Consider the following 12801-nt stretch of genomic DNA (forward strand, 5'->3'; position numbering starts at 1 on the left):
TGAAAATTTTGGTCTAAAATCTGAGGTGTTACATTTATCTTACAATATGGATAAAAGCTATTACAATTGTATACGTCAAATTAGTGTAAGAAATTATTATTTTACATTTAATAACTTAATATCAATAATCTTATTATTTTCAACATGTATTTGCCAAAAATTTAACTATTAATATTTACTCTACGCAACGTGTTGATATTCATCCAGTACTATGCTATAAACGAGACATTTTTCCTATCACCATATGCATGTGAAACCTCTACGACTTTTCATTTTCCAACTTAATATCATTAATCTATTAATTTAAAACATGTTCGTTAATACTAAATATTATCTCATTATTGGTAGACTTTAAAATGATTATTATAAATTTATAATAAACTTATTTGTTAATTTAAATATTATGTTAAATCTAAAACATCTTTCAAAATATAAAATAAACTTTAAAAATATATTCAAATAGTATTTTTTAAAATAGTTAAATAAAATTTGAATATTGTAAATATAGAACGACAAACAAATGAAATATGTTTTTTTTACTATTATAGTTCATTTTTTCTAAAGTTTTGAATTAATTTACATAAAAAATTAAATTGCATTAACTTACAAACAATAGTTCATATATCAGTTAATCATCATGATCGGAATTAAAAGAAAAATCAATAGATGAGTAATTTATAAATTAATCACTCTTAATGTTAAACTGTAATACTAAATTGAAAACCATTTTTTTTAATTTAAATGCAAACCATGAGTATGTGCTATTGAATTATATGATTCTAATAGATATATATTTTATAATATTTTTTTAATGTAGTTACAAATTTATACATCAATTTAGTGTAATAGTTATTATTTTATAGTTAATGTATTATTGTTATATATATATATATATATATATATATATATATATATATATATATATATATATATATATACACACACACACACACACACGAAAGAGATTTTATTCTCCACAATACATGAATATTACCTTAGTGGAGCCTGGGGTGTCCCGAGCCACTGTCCGATTTCGACACGTAGTGTGATTTTTTTTTAAATGTTTTTTCTATTAGGTGCACCGGCTTAAAATACGAGTGTCACTACTAATTTAGATTTTTTTGAATTTTTTTTTAGTGTCACCCTATTAAAACATTCTGCGTCCACCACCGGATCTAACACCGAGCTTTGTATCTTATAAGTTTTTGTTTTCATAAATTAGCTTCTAACTTCCGTTAACCTTAGTATTTTCCCTACGTTCAACTTTTAAATCAATCTAGGAATTTGATAATTAAAATATCCAACCAAAATTCGTCCTTTATAACAATTAAGGTTTCAACAAAATGGCATTGTATTTTCTAAATTTCCAAAATACCTTAATCTTAATTCATCATAAGGAAGGTTAAAATGAGAATCACACTCACTCCTCTTTTTATTCATTACCACCCGTTTATACAATACCCCAAAACAACTTTTTTTTTGATAGAAATTTCACACATAATGGTCCAGACTTTTAGCTCGAAACGTGAATGTTACAAATAATGAATGTAAATTTCCGAAGTATCATGAAATCAATAAAATTTCTTTGTTATGAAACCTTAAGACATTTATTTATGTTATTTTTCCCGTTCTGCGTTAAAATGGACGGGGGAGTAGCTTACTTTGTAATAATAAATAAAATATAATTATTAGTAATTTTTTGAACAAAATTTAACAAAATACTATTTCATGTAGTCTTAATAGTTGAATGTAGAGGTGCAGTAAAGACGAAATCGAAGAGAAATAAAATCACTTCTTGAACAAGATATAAGATAAATGGTATATCATTGTCGAAATTTGTAATTTACTCTAATTTAAAAGAGTCTTCAGCAATCAATCAAATGCATGAAATGTTTTTTAAGAAGACAATTTTAAGAAAACTCGTGGATCACAAATTCACAATAATCATAACAAACTCTTGAACAGTTACTAATAAACAAATATAAAAATTTAAAACTAATCTTAAAAACAATTTAGAACGATCCCATACACAATAATCTTATGATAAACAAAAATTATTAAATCCACCTGTGCCTTGATTGTCTTTTTATTGAGAGTAATAATAAGCAAAGAAAAATTAAATATCTTCTATAACCAAAATATCTCAATTTGACAATATGTTATTCTAGAAGACTTGGCTAGTTATGAACAAGGTACACTTTTTAAAGTTTTCTATATTCATTATGTTAAGGAGTAAGGAGTCCCGGTTGAAGTTTTGGTGGGAGGTAGACATATGGTTCCTAGCAATCAATGGGTTGAGCGGTTTCTTACATTTACTCCACTTTGCGGGTTTACGAACCCTTCCATTTTGTTTCATTTGCATATTAACCGGAGGAATAAACATAAAATATTCTTTGCTACTTTTTTGTTTTGATGTATGCGGTGTTGATAAAAAATGTTATGTTTTATCTTATTGGTTTTGATTTTGATGCATGTTGTGATAAAAAATGTTATGTTTTATTATATTTTATATTTTTTTAATTTAATTAAATAAAAAAACTAATGTGACAACTGACAAATGAATCGGAAAAGATAAGATTTTCATATGTTGTGGATTAGGAGGGTTGGAAGAGAGAGAGATGAGATAGAAAAACTGATGTGGCGATAATGTGACACTGGGTTGAATGAGTTGGGAGGGAATGACTCCTCATTTTAAGGAAATCTACATATAGAAATCATTATACTTATCATTCTCATGCAATCGTACATGTTATATATAGTTCAAAAAATATAAATAAGTTGCTATGCATGTATTATTAGGTTTTCGTAATTACATTATCTTTACATATACATGATGCATTATAGAATCATATAAAGTTGAATAAAGAATACCATAAGAACATCCACAATGTAAGTAGTATAAAAGTTGAAAAGGGTGATAACTATAATTGAATAGGAGTTTAATAGAGTGTTATGATGACATGGAGTAGAGTTGAAAGAAAGAGTTGAATGATCATTGAATGGTTCAATAGAAGAAATAAAGTGGAGATTATGATTGAATAGGTGTTTAATGAGTTGTGGATGTTGTTGTTGAATGATCATTGAATGGTTCAATAGAAGAAATAAACGGGTGATTATGATTGAATAAGTGTTTAATGAGTTGTGGGTGTTGTTGTATAGATGTTTAATGGATGATGTGACAATCCATTGAAGTCTATAGAGTTCAATGGATTGTAGATGACGTAATAAAGAAAGAATTTACTTGCTATCGAGCATCCAAAAGTGTTACGGTGACTTCATTGACAGAATCCAATGTTGGCGCCGATGACATAGAGTTAATTTCTGTCACAAACCTCTCTTCTGCAAAAAATGCAGGTTGTTTAGGTGGAGGCAAATAGTTCTCATTACCCAGCATAAGAACCACTGACGACATCGTGGGCCTATCTTCTGCATGATGTTGCACGCATAACAAACCAATATGCACTGCCCGTAGTACTTGAGAGGCGACACATGAGTCTCGCATAGATGAGCTAACTAGCTCAACCGACTTTCCATCTTTGTGGAGTTTCCATGCCTAAGTAATGTCAAAGTAAGAAGTTATTAGCATAATCTAGGGAGCTAATAAGCCTTAAGGCTACAAATAACTTCTATCATGCATGGTTTAAAGTTAGTTGATCAAGCGATTAATGGGCTAGACTATAACTTGGGTGGGTGTTTCAGAATATATAGGCCTCGCCTCAGGTTCTTATTTACTTACATGTCCAATAAGGGTGTCATTGTAATCTTGTTGAGAAAATCCTCTGTTTTTCTTCCCGCTCACGATTTCCAACACCAAAACACCAAAGCTATACACATCCGACTTTACTGAGAAAAGGCCATGCACTGCATACTCCGGAGAGATGTAACCACTGAAATGTAGTTTCACAACTTCATTGATATATGAGAACTTTAAATGAAACTAATATAATCAAATGAGAATAGTATTCTTACTAAGTTCCAACCACTTTGTTCGTGTTAGCTTCAGTCTCATATCCGCTAAACTTTCTAGCAAGGCCAAAATCTGATATCTTGGGATTCATGTCCTTGTCCAGCAATATATTGCCAGCCTTCAGATCTCTATGGACGATTCGTAGTCGTGAATCTTGATGCAAATAAAGAAGTCCTCGAGCAATCCCATTGATAATATGAAAACGAAGAGGCCAATCAAGCATGAGGCTTCTAGATGCATCTGCCAGATAATAGTCACTAAATTAGTTTATATACAATTATTAATGAAGTGTACTATATATCACAAGTGAAATGTGTGCGTCAAACCAAATATAAAGAAGTCAAGGCTTTTGTTCTCCATGTATTCATATATTAACATTCTTTCATCTCCTTGGATGCAGTATCCGAGAAGCTTTACAAGATTTCGATGCTGAAGTTTGGCAATACATCCAACTTCATTCTTGAATTCATCAACACCCTGTGACGAAGTTGCTGAGAGTCGTTTCACAGCTATTTCTCGTCCATCTTCAAACACACCCTAAAGATTCAGGTTACGGATATATTATTAGCTATCTTTCATATGTAAATATTAATTAATGTTTTTCACATAAAGAGGGAATGTATTTCATTACCTTGTAAACTGGACCAAATCCACCTTCACCAAGCTTATTGTCGAGAGCAAAGTTGTTAGTTGACTTAGCAATCATGGACAGGCTAAAGGCCGACAACTCTGTATCTTTATTCCTATCATCATCATTGGTATACTTCTCCTCACGTGCTTGCATCAAAACTACAAGTTCAGATATATAATTAGCGTGTCTGCTAATTTCTAGTAAAAAAAGAATTTGGTTGGGGTACCTTGTCTTCTCTGGCGAGATCTTTTTTTCTTTCTCCATGCTACATATAGTGCTATAACCAGACATACAAGAAATGAAGCAAGTGAAGCTGACACAGCTATGGTGATCGTTGGTTTCTTCTTTCGAGACCCTGAGCCATATTCTGGGGAAGTAGAACCTTTATTCAATCCAAATGAATGACAAATGATCGTCAGGATGTTATTTTGTAGATATACAGATGAAATCGGAATCATATATATACAACTACGTACAATTAATTAAGGGTTTAATAAGAGAGATGGAGATGGAGAAGAGAAGCCTTACTTGGTAGTTCGGAAGCAGGCATTCTTAAGTGAAGTTCTTGTGTTTCATCATACACCCGAATATCCATTAGATCACCGAACCATAGCAAGCATCCGCTTCCACCATCTCTGATATCTAAACTTGCATAAGCTGTACAAGAGCAATTCTCTTTGCAAGTCGTTTCACATTCACCAAGTGTCATGCTCAAATCATACACTGAACGATTTGTATCTGGGAATTTTACTCCTGAAAGTGTACGAAATCCATCCCCATTCCCGCAAGCTAATGGTGTTATCCTTTGACACCCACTTGACCAGTCTGCTAAATTCCATTCTTCAGTGCTACGTGGTTCAAAACCTTCTAGGCAACTACAAGCAGGGGCAATGCTAATATCGCAGTTTGCATATGAACCACATGTAGCATAACGTGCACAAGCATCAACACTACTTGCAGTCGAATAGGTAGTCCAATTTTGTGTGCGATTGACCCAAATCAAGTCTTCCATTTTGCCATCCGCACTCAAATGCATCCTCGAAATAAGCGAGTTGTTCACAAGTGCATATTCATAGTATATCTCATTCTCATTGAAAACAAACTGGTGTGTGAATATTGAATTTTCGCCTAAATTAGGCATGCCATTGAATGTAACACCATTCCATGGTCCGAATCTCGACACTGGAACCATATTATGCCTCTCAAAAAGTTGTGGGTACCCATTTGTATCCACCCGAAAGACATACTGACCTGCAGAAGGAGAAGGGTCATCATCGCTCTTCCATGACCTCAAGTATGTTTCTTTTCCTGTCACCAAATCCACGCCGATTCTCATTCCTGAGAGAAGGGTGTCTACAGGATAATCAAAACTTTGCCATATTATACTTCCTTGATCCCTCAGAACAAGATTTCCAGTATCCAAAAGCTGTGCCACCAAATCGCTACCCCTGTCAGATGCGGATGAATTTGATGACCAGATTACTGAGTTGTTACCACTGAGAATTTGGAGTGCACCCTGGCTAATTCTGAGCACACCAGACGTATCATTCAATGGATTCTCTGTGTTAGCAACCCACACCACCGTACGTGTTGATATCATCTTGTACCATATCCCTACGTACCGATTATTTGATGTGCCAGGTCTGAAGAACCCCATTTCAAAGATTTCACCAGCTGAAACAATGGTGTCACCATCTGTGATGGTTTGATTTGCTGATATGGTGTCTACTGCTGCTGCAAAAGTTATCAAAATTGAGATTAGAAGAGTACCAAAGCATAAGAAGAGTATGGTAAGCTTCTCCATGAATGAGATCATATGTGGGTTATGTGTGGGTTTAAGCCATAAACGACATGGGTCAATAGAAACAAACTTTCGACCGAGGCAAAATTCAAAGACGACGGTCCCACTTGAGAGAATTAGCAACTGTTCCAAGTAACGCCATTTTTCGACAACACCCACTTGGGACTTGATACTTGATACAAAATGGTAAAAGATTTAGGCATTTAGCGCGATCGACTTGTCACGGAAGTTATAATGATTAAAACCAGAAGATCCCAAGTAGCCAGAAAGATAACATATAAATACTCGGTCACGATGGCCTGAGTGTGACGCGCGGGACTTGTGGGAACCTTGATTAGTCAATGAGTGGGCCCAAACAACCATTGATAGAAAATATCGAATGTATGGCGCATGTTGTTTGTTTCGTTACGTTACGATCTGAAATAAATAATATCATAAATTACCTGTTCGGTCACTGTTAGCCCGGCCCATAGGGTGTCATCCTGGGCCACCGCTTTATTATTGATCACTTGAGGAGGCGGGAGCCGAGCGGAATCGATTGAAATTCGAAACGTAATTTTCGCAATGGAATTGTGCAATCATGTCGTATGCAATTCATGATCTTTGTTTCGAGTATATAAGCAGGTATGCATCTTTTTCTGATTGAGCTTTGTACTGTGTATTGATGTTGCTTTATATGTGTTTTCAATATTTGATTGGTGTTGCCTATAAAAATATACTTAAAGTTATAAACTTATGTGTATTATTGTGTTTAGCACTTTAGCTAATGTATGTCCTCTCTTGTAAATAGTTAATGTGTATACTCTCTTGTAAATTGCTTTTTTGTGTGTGTGTAATGTACGATTTCAAAACTTTCATAGATTTTAGAGAAATTAAATTGATTTCTACGTTTTATCCTTACAAATATTCCTATTCATTAACATTATTATAAGTGTCAACATTCCATATTTTTTTAATCATCTCATTAAAAGTATATTATGAATATATCAAATAAAATAAAATTGAATGGTGAAATAATGACATGTGTAATCATATTAGTAGGTATGAATATTTGTAAGCATAAAAAATAGAAGGTAATCTAATTTTATAGATTTTATGTGGACATACTATTTTTTTGGTTCATTCCATATCATCAAATAAATAATTAATCCCAACAGACTATTGAAAGTAAAGTCTTATTTAAACACTTGGATTATGCAACAAAACATATTTAGGGCCCATAGATTCTACATTATTTTTGTTGATGCGTCTTTAACATATGCATGTAGAAAAGAAAATCAAGTACTTATGATCACAAAATGGATCTTAACATGAACAGATATACATATATTATCGAGGTTCTAATGTTGTCATCGTGATGTCATTTCCAGAAACTAGATAACATTGAGGCACCTTCCCTTTGGCAAAAAATGCAGGTTGTTTAGGTTGAGATAATGCACCTTCTTCACCAAACATCAAAACCACAGATGACATAGTTGGTCTGTCATTTGCATGATGTTGTACACATAAAAGACCGATATGTATTGACCGAAGTACTTCGGAGGCTACACATGAGTTACGCATATGCGCACCAAGCAACTCCATAGCCTTACCTTCTTCAAAGAGTCTCCATGCCTAAAAAAACCATAATACCCCCAACAAAATTAAATTAAATGTATATAGATAAATGATATTTCAAAAATATTTAAGAAAATAATTGTATTAGTGGAAATCCTTTTCATGTTGAGTTCAATAAGTAAAGAACTTACATGTGCAAGAAGATTATCGCTATCATTTTCATGAGAAAATCCTTGATTTTTCTTCCCACTTACTATTTCCAGCACAAGAACACCAAAACTGAAGACATCTGATTTTTCGGAGAAAATCCCATCTAGAGCATACTCTGGTGATAAATAACCCCTGTAAGAAAATTCGTGATTGTGAACATTTAAAAATTTGTCTTGAAAAATATATATATATGTGTATATAAAGAAAGTTGCATGGTTAACTAATGGATTCTAATTACAAAGTTCCAACTATGTTGTTCGTATTTGCTTCGTTTTCATGTTCTGTGAACATTCTTGCGAGACCAAAATCTGATATCTTAGGATTCATGTCAACATCCAGCAAAATGTTGCTTGCTTTAAGATCTCGATGTACAATTTTAAATCGTGAATCTTGATGAAGATAAAGGAGTCCTCGAGCAATCCCATGAAGGATGTGAAAGTGATCTGACCAACCTAGTACCGAACTTTTGATTTTATCTGCCCAATATAAGTTATCAGTATATGATTTACTTTAAGAAAAAATGGATAGCAAGCAAGGAGAAGAGGAATTAATTTAATGTATCATAGAAAGTAGAGCTATACCAAATATGAATAAGTCCAGACTTTTGTTAGGCATGTATTCATAAATCAACATGCTTTCATTCCTTTGGATGCAGTATCCCAAAAGCTTTACAAGATTCCGATGTTGAAGTTTAGCAATGAATTTAAGTTCATTCTTGAACTCTCCAAGACCTTGTCTTGATGTTTTGGACAACCTTTTCACAGCTATTTCTTGTCCGTCATCCAGCACACCCTAAAGATTGGAATATATATTTTTATGTACTTCAAGAAGTATAATCTGTTTTGCAATTATGAACAATAAATAGAACAATGGTTGGTTAATTTGGCTACCTTGTAAACCGAACCAAAACCACCTTCTCCAAGCTTTTTGTCATTTGCAAAATTGTTAGTAGACTTGGATATCTTAGTCAGGCTGAAAGATGATAACCCTGTATCATCGTCTTGGCTTTCCATGATATACTTTTCATCATCGGTTTCTGCCGTTTTATCTGCAAATGATAGCAAACCAAACTAATATGAGTTAATGAACGATTTGTGTTTAATATTGTTAGTGATCACTTTATCAAAAGTAATCATTAGAATTACCTCTGCAAATGATAGCAAACCAAACTAATATGAGTTAATGAACGATTTGTGTTTAATATTGTTATATTAGTGATCACTAATTTATCAAAAGTAATCATTAGAATTACCTGGTAATTGTACTTGGGATCTTTTCCTCTTGCTCCAAGTACCATACGAGATTGCTAAAATCAAAATAAATATAACAAGGATAGATAAAATCGATACCACCACTGCGATCTTTTGTCTCTTTTTGTTGGAATCAGCTTGTTTGGAGGTCAATTGCGGGATTGATGGAACTAGGAACAAAATCATAACAAGTAATTAATGGTGTTTAAAAACCCGAACTAACATGAACATTCAAAAAGGTGTCTTGCATGGTTATCTCTTTTTGATTTAACATTTGTATATTAAAGGCAAATTATATATGTAAATAATCTTACTTGTAATATTTAAGTCGGAGATAGCCATCCTTACGTATAGATCCTGGCTTTCATCCACTGTTCTAATATCTATTAGATCATCGAACCACAGCAAGCATCCACTTCCGTTGATTCTGATATCGATATTTGCATATGCTGTACACGAGCAATTCCGCTTGCATGCTGTCTCACATTCGCCAAGTGTCATGCTCTGATTGTACCATGAACGCCGAGTGTCTGGCATTTTAACATTTTTAAACACTCGAAAGCCATCTCCATTCGAACAACTTAAAGCAGTTCTACGGCGACACCCACTTGACCACTCGGAGGCACTCCATTCGTCTGGGTTGCGTGGTTCGAACCCTTCCATGCAGCTACAAGCCGGTGAGTTCTTGGGGTTGCATCTTCCATATGAACCACATTGTCCAAAACGGCTACACATGTCAATATCCGCGTTCCAGTATAGGAACCACATCTGTGTTCTTTCAATCCAGTTCAGTCGAAACGCGTCACCCTCTGGACTAAAGTAGACACGCGTCACCACTGAAGTGTTAACAAGTGTGTACCCGTAGTACACCTCCTTATCATCTAAAACAAATTTGTGTGTGAATAATGAGTTTGAAGTATGACTAGGCATGCCATTGAAAGTAAGACCGTTCCATGGTCCAAACCTCAAGAAAGGAACAGGATTTTGTACTTCTTTGAAGAACAACTGAGGAAACCCATTCGTATCCATGAATGCTACATACTTTCCTGGTGAAGGATCGTCAAGGCTCTTCCATGATGTCCACCGCCTATCCCTCCCAGAGACCAAATCCTTCCCAAATTTCATTCCGGCAAGAAATGCATCTCCAGGGTGATCAAAACTTTGCCAAATGAAACTTCCTTGGCCACTTTGATCTCTAACAACAAGATTTCCAGGGTTCAAAAGTTGTGCCACCGGATTTATGGTTGTGAGAGATATCGGGCCAGGGTTAGATGACCAGACAGTGGTGTTGTTGCTACCTGCGATAACCAATAGGGATCCGTTGATGTCTACTCTGAAGACACCTGACAAATCGGTTATTGGTTTCTCCCTGTTAGCAACCCACACCACTGTCTGTGGGGATTTGTTTTTGTACCATATCCCCAAATACCGGTTCGTAGAGTTTCCAGGACTGAAAAAACCGAGTTCATACATTTCATCAGCTGAAACAAGGGTATCCCCGTCCTGGATGGCTTCATCGGCTGCTATGGTGTCTTGTGCCCAACAAATTCTCAGATCAGACATGATCAGGAGGCCAAAAATTAAGAAATAATGAAGGACCTTCATTGAAGTTTTGTTTGGAGATTTAAATGTTAGTTCTTTTTTTCTTTGAACGGCTAACTGTTAATTCATTTGGAATATATGCATTTTTTTCAAAGAGTGTTAGATCAGAAGAAGACACTAAGGGTTGACCTGGTGAGTGATTCTCCAAGATTTTGCTCCAGAATTTGGACTTAGGCAGGAGCATGCATTTGGTCGACGGCACTAGCATCAAACCCCACTTGCTATGTCGATCATGACTGACTTTTTTGGAATTCAATTAAATACATTTTTTTTAACGACGGTTCCTCCACGGTTAAAGCTTTTATGAATCACTACTACAAAACAACCATGGTACAGTACCGATTGTTTTTTTTTTTTTTTTTTTTTTTTTTTTTTAAAACCGCGTGTGTGGTATGATATCAACTTCTTAAGGTTTGTACACATTGATACTGGACACAAATAATATTTTATTGAGGACAAGATATATAAAAAGAAGAGATATCAGACAATTTAAAGTTTGTCGTCTTGTTTATTTTGAGGGCCGTGTACGAAAAATAAAATTGAGCCCCTACACATAATTCATTTTATATATAAGCAAAATCCATTAATACTATGATAAGTCGATAATTGTTAAAAAAACAATTAGATAAACTATAATTGAACATAATTACAAGAATCGCGATGCTCTCATAGCAGTTTTAGCGGTAAAGTTGTTCATCAACTTTTCACAATCAATATTCCCTAGCATATTGGTCTCAATAACTATTATTTCCAAGTCATTAAGTTTTTCTTGTGACATTGTGGAGATGAAGTACAAATTTAACAACTTTAATTTTGAGAAACTAGTTTCTATAGACGCAACAGTTGCTAGAATAATCATCAAGACTCTATTTGCATTAATAGCATTATTAAAAACCGACTTTTTTCATATATTTTAAAACATCGGTTGTGTTAGTAGTTTCATTCGGTAAGAACTTGTTAACCAACTTTAACTCTAGATAAAGTTAACTGGCGTCAATATCTGATCAACCACCTACTTAAGTATGGTAAGAACTCGTCAACCACCTATAACAACTTGGCAAGTTTAAGAGAAGGAGTAGCATCGTAGCGACTTATGACTTGGATTGGCAAAATTAAGATGTTGAATCGACTTTGGCTTGATGATGATACCTTTTAGTCAATTTTGTTTTCAGACTTAAATTACTAGTCTACTATAACAAATTGTATGCAAAAATTGGCCACCTCCACAACATTGGTCATGTGCGGTCGCCCACCTCGCATACCCTCAAAGACGCCCATGTTGAATGATTTAATGCACAAACAATTTTTGGAGAAAGGGATTTCACCTTACACTAAAAAATAAGACCATTCCTAACACTGAAAAGATTTCACATTACACTAAAAAATAAAAGCATTCCTATAAGACCAAATAACCCAAAAAAGTGACCTTATGCATGGAGATTAGGGATTTGAAGTAAGTTCAAAATTATTATCTCCACAAACATTTAAAAAAAATAATAAAAAAAAAGTAAAAAAAAATTATCCTTTACTAAAGGTTTTATTTGTTATTTTTTAATTTATTAACTAATATTTTAGTTTTTATGTTAAGTGTAGTCTCTGGTAACTTTATAATACATATATTAAATAAGTTGGTTGATACAGTATTACTATGATATTCAAAATTTTGTACCATTGTCGTACCAAGATAACACAGTTGATACTGCTGCCAACCAAACATGTTGACAACCAAATATATTGGCTACCAATTTAATTAATTCAGTTCGTAATATGTTGGTTGGTTTTA

The 12801-nt window shown here is 33.8% G+C and overlaps 1 protein-coding gene across 1 annotated transcript; it reads right to left on the reverse strand.

Moving 5' to 3' along the window:
- Positions 1–2590: 2590 nt before the first annotated feature.
- On the reverse strand, positions 2591–11233 carry LOC145090019 (uncharacterized). The gene is made up of 14 exons (XM_079028377.1): positions 9731–11233; positions 9419–9586; positions 9057–9214; positions 8748–8958; positions 8405–8642; positions 8148–8298; positions 7735–8013; positions 5127–6585; positions 4825–4980; positions 4599–4756; positions 4294–4504; positions 3970–4207; positions 3737–3887; positions 2591–3553 (listed from the first exon to the last, which is right to left on the reverse strand). The coding sequence occupies exons 1-14, from the start codon at positions 11019–11021 to the stop codon at positions 3245–3247; spliced, it is 5178 nt and encodes a 1725-aa protein (XP_078884503.1). The 5' UTR covers positions 11022–11233; the 3' UTR covers positions 2591–3244.
- Positions 11234–12801: the final 1568 nt, after the last annotated feature.

Source organism: Lactuca serriola, chromosome 2, assembly GCF_051521515.1.
Source record: "Lactuca serriola cultivar US96UC23 chromosome 2, Lser_US96UC23_V15, whole genome shotgun sequence".
Classification (NCBI taxonomy): Eukaryota; Viridiplantae; Streptophyta; class Magnoliopsida; order Asterales; family Asteraceae; genus Lactuca; species Lactuca serriola.

Excerpts from the sequence above, each read along its gene's own strand:
- LOC145090019 (XM_079028377.1), bottom strand. The coding sequence starts at position 11,021 with ATGAAGGTCCTTCATTATTTCTTAATTTTTGGCCTCCTGATCATGTCT. Across the intron at positions 8,959-9,056 it reads GTTTTGGTTCGGTTTACAAG|GGTGTGCTGGATGACGGACA; the intron begins GTAGCCAAATTA and ends TCCAATCTTTAG. Across the intron at positions 4,208-4,293 it reads CCTTGACTTCTTTATATTTG|ATGCATCTAGAAGCCTCATG; the intron begins GTTTGACGCACA and ends ATTATCTGGCAG.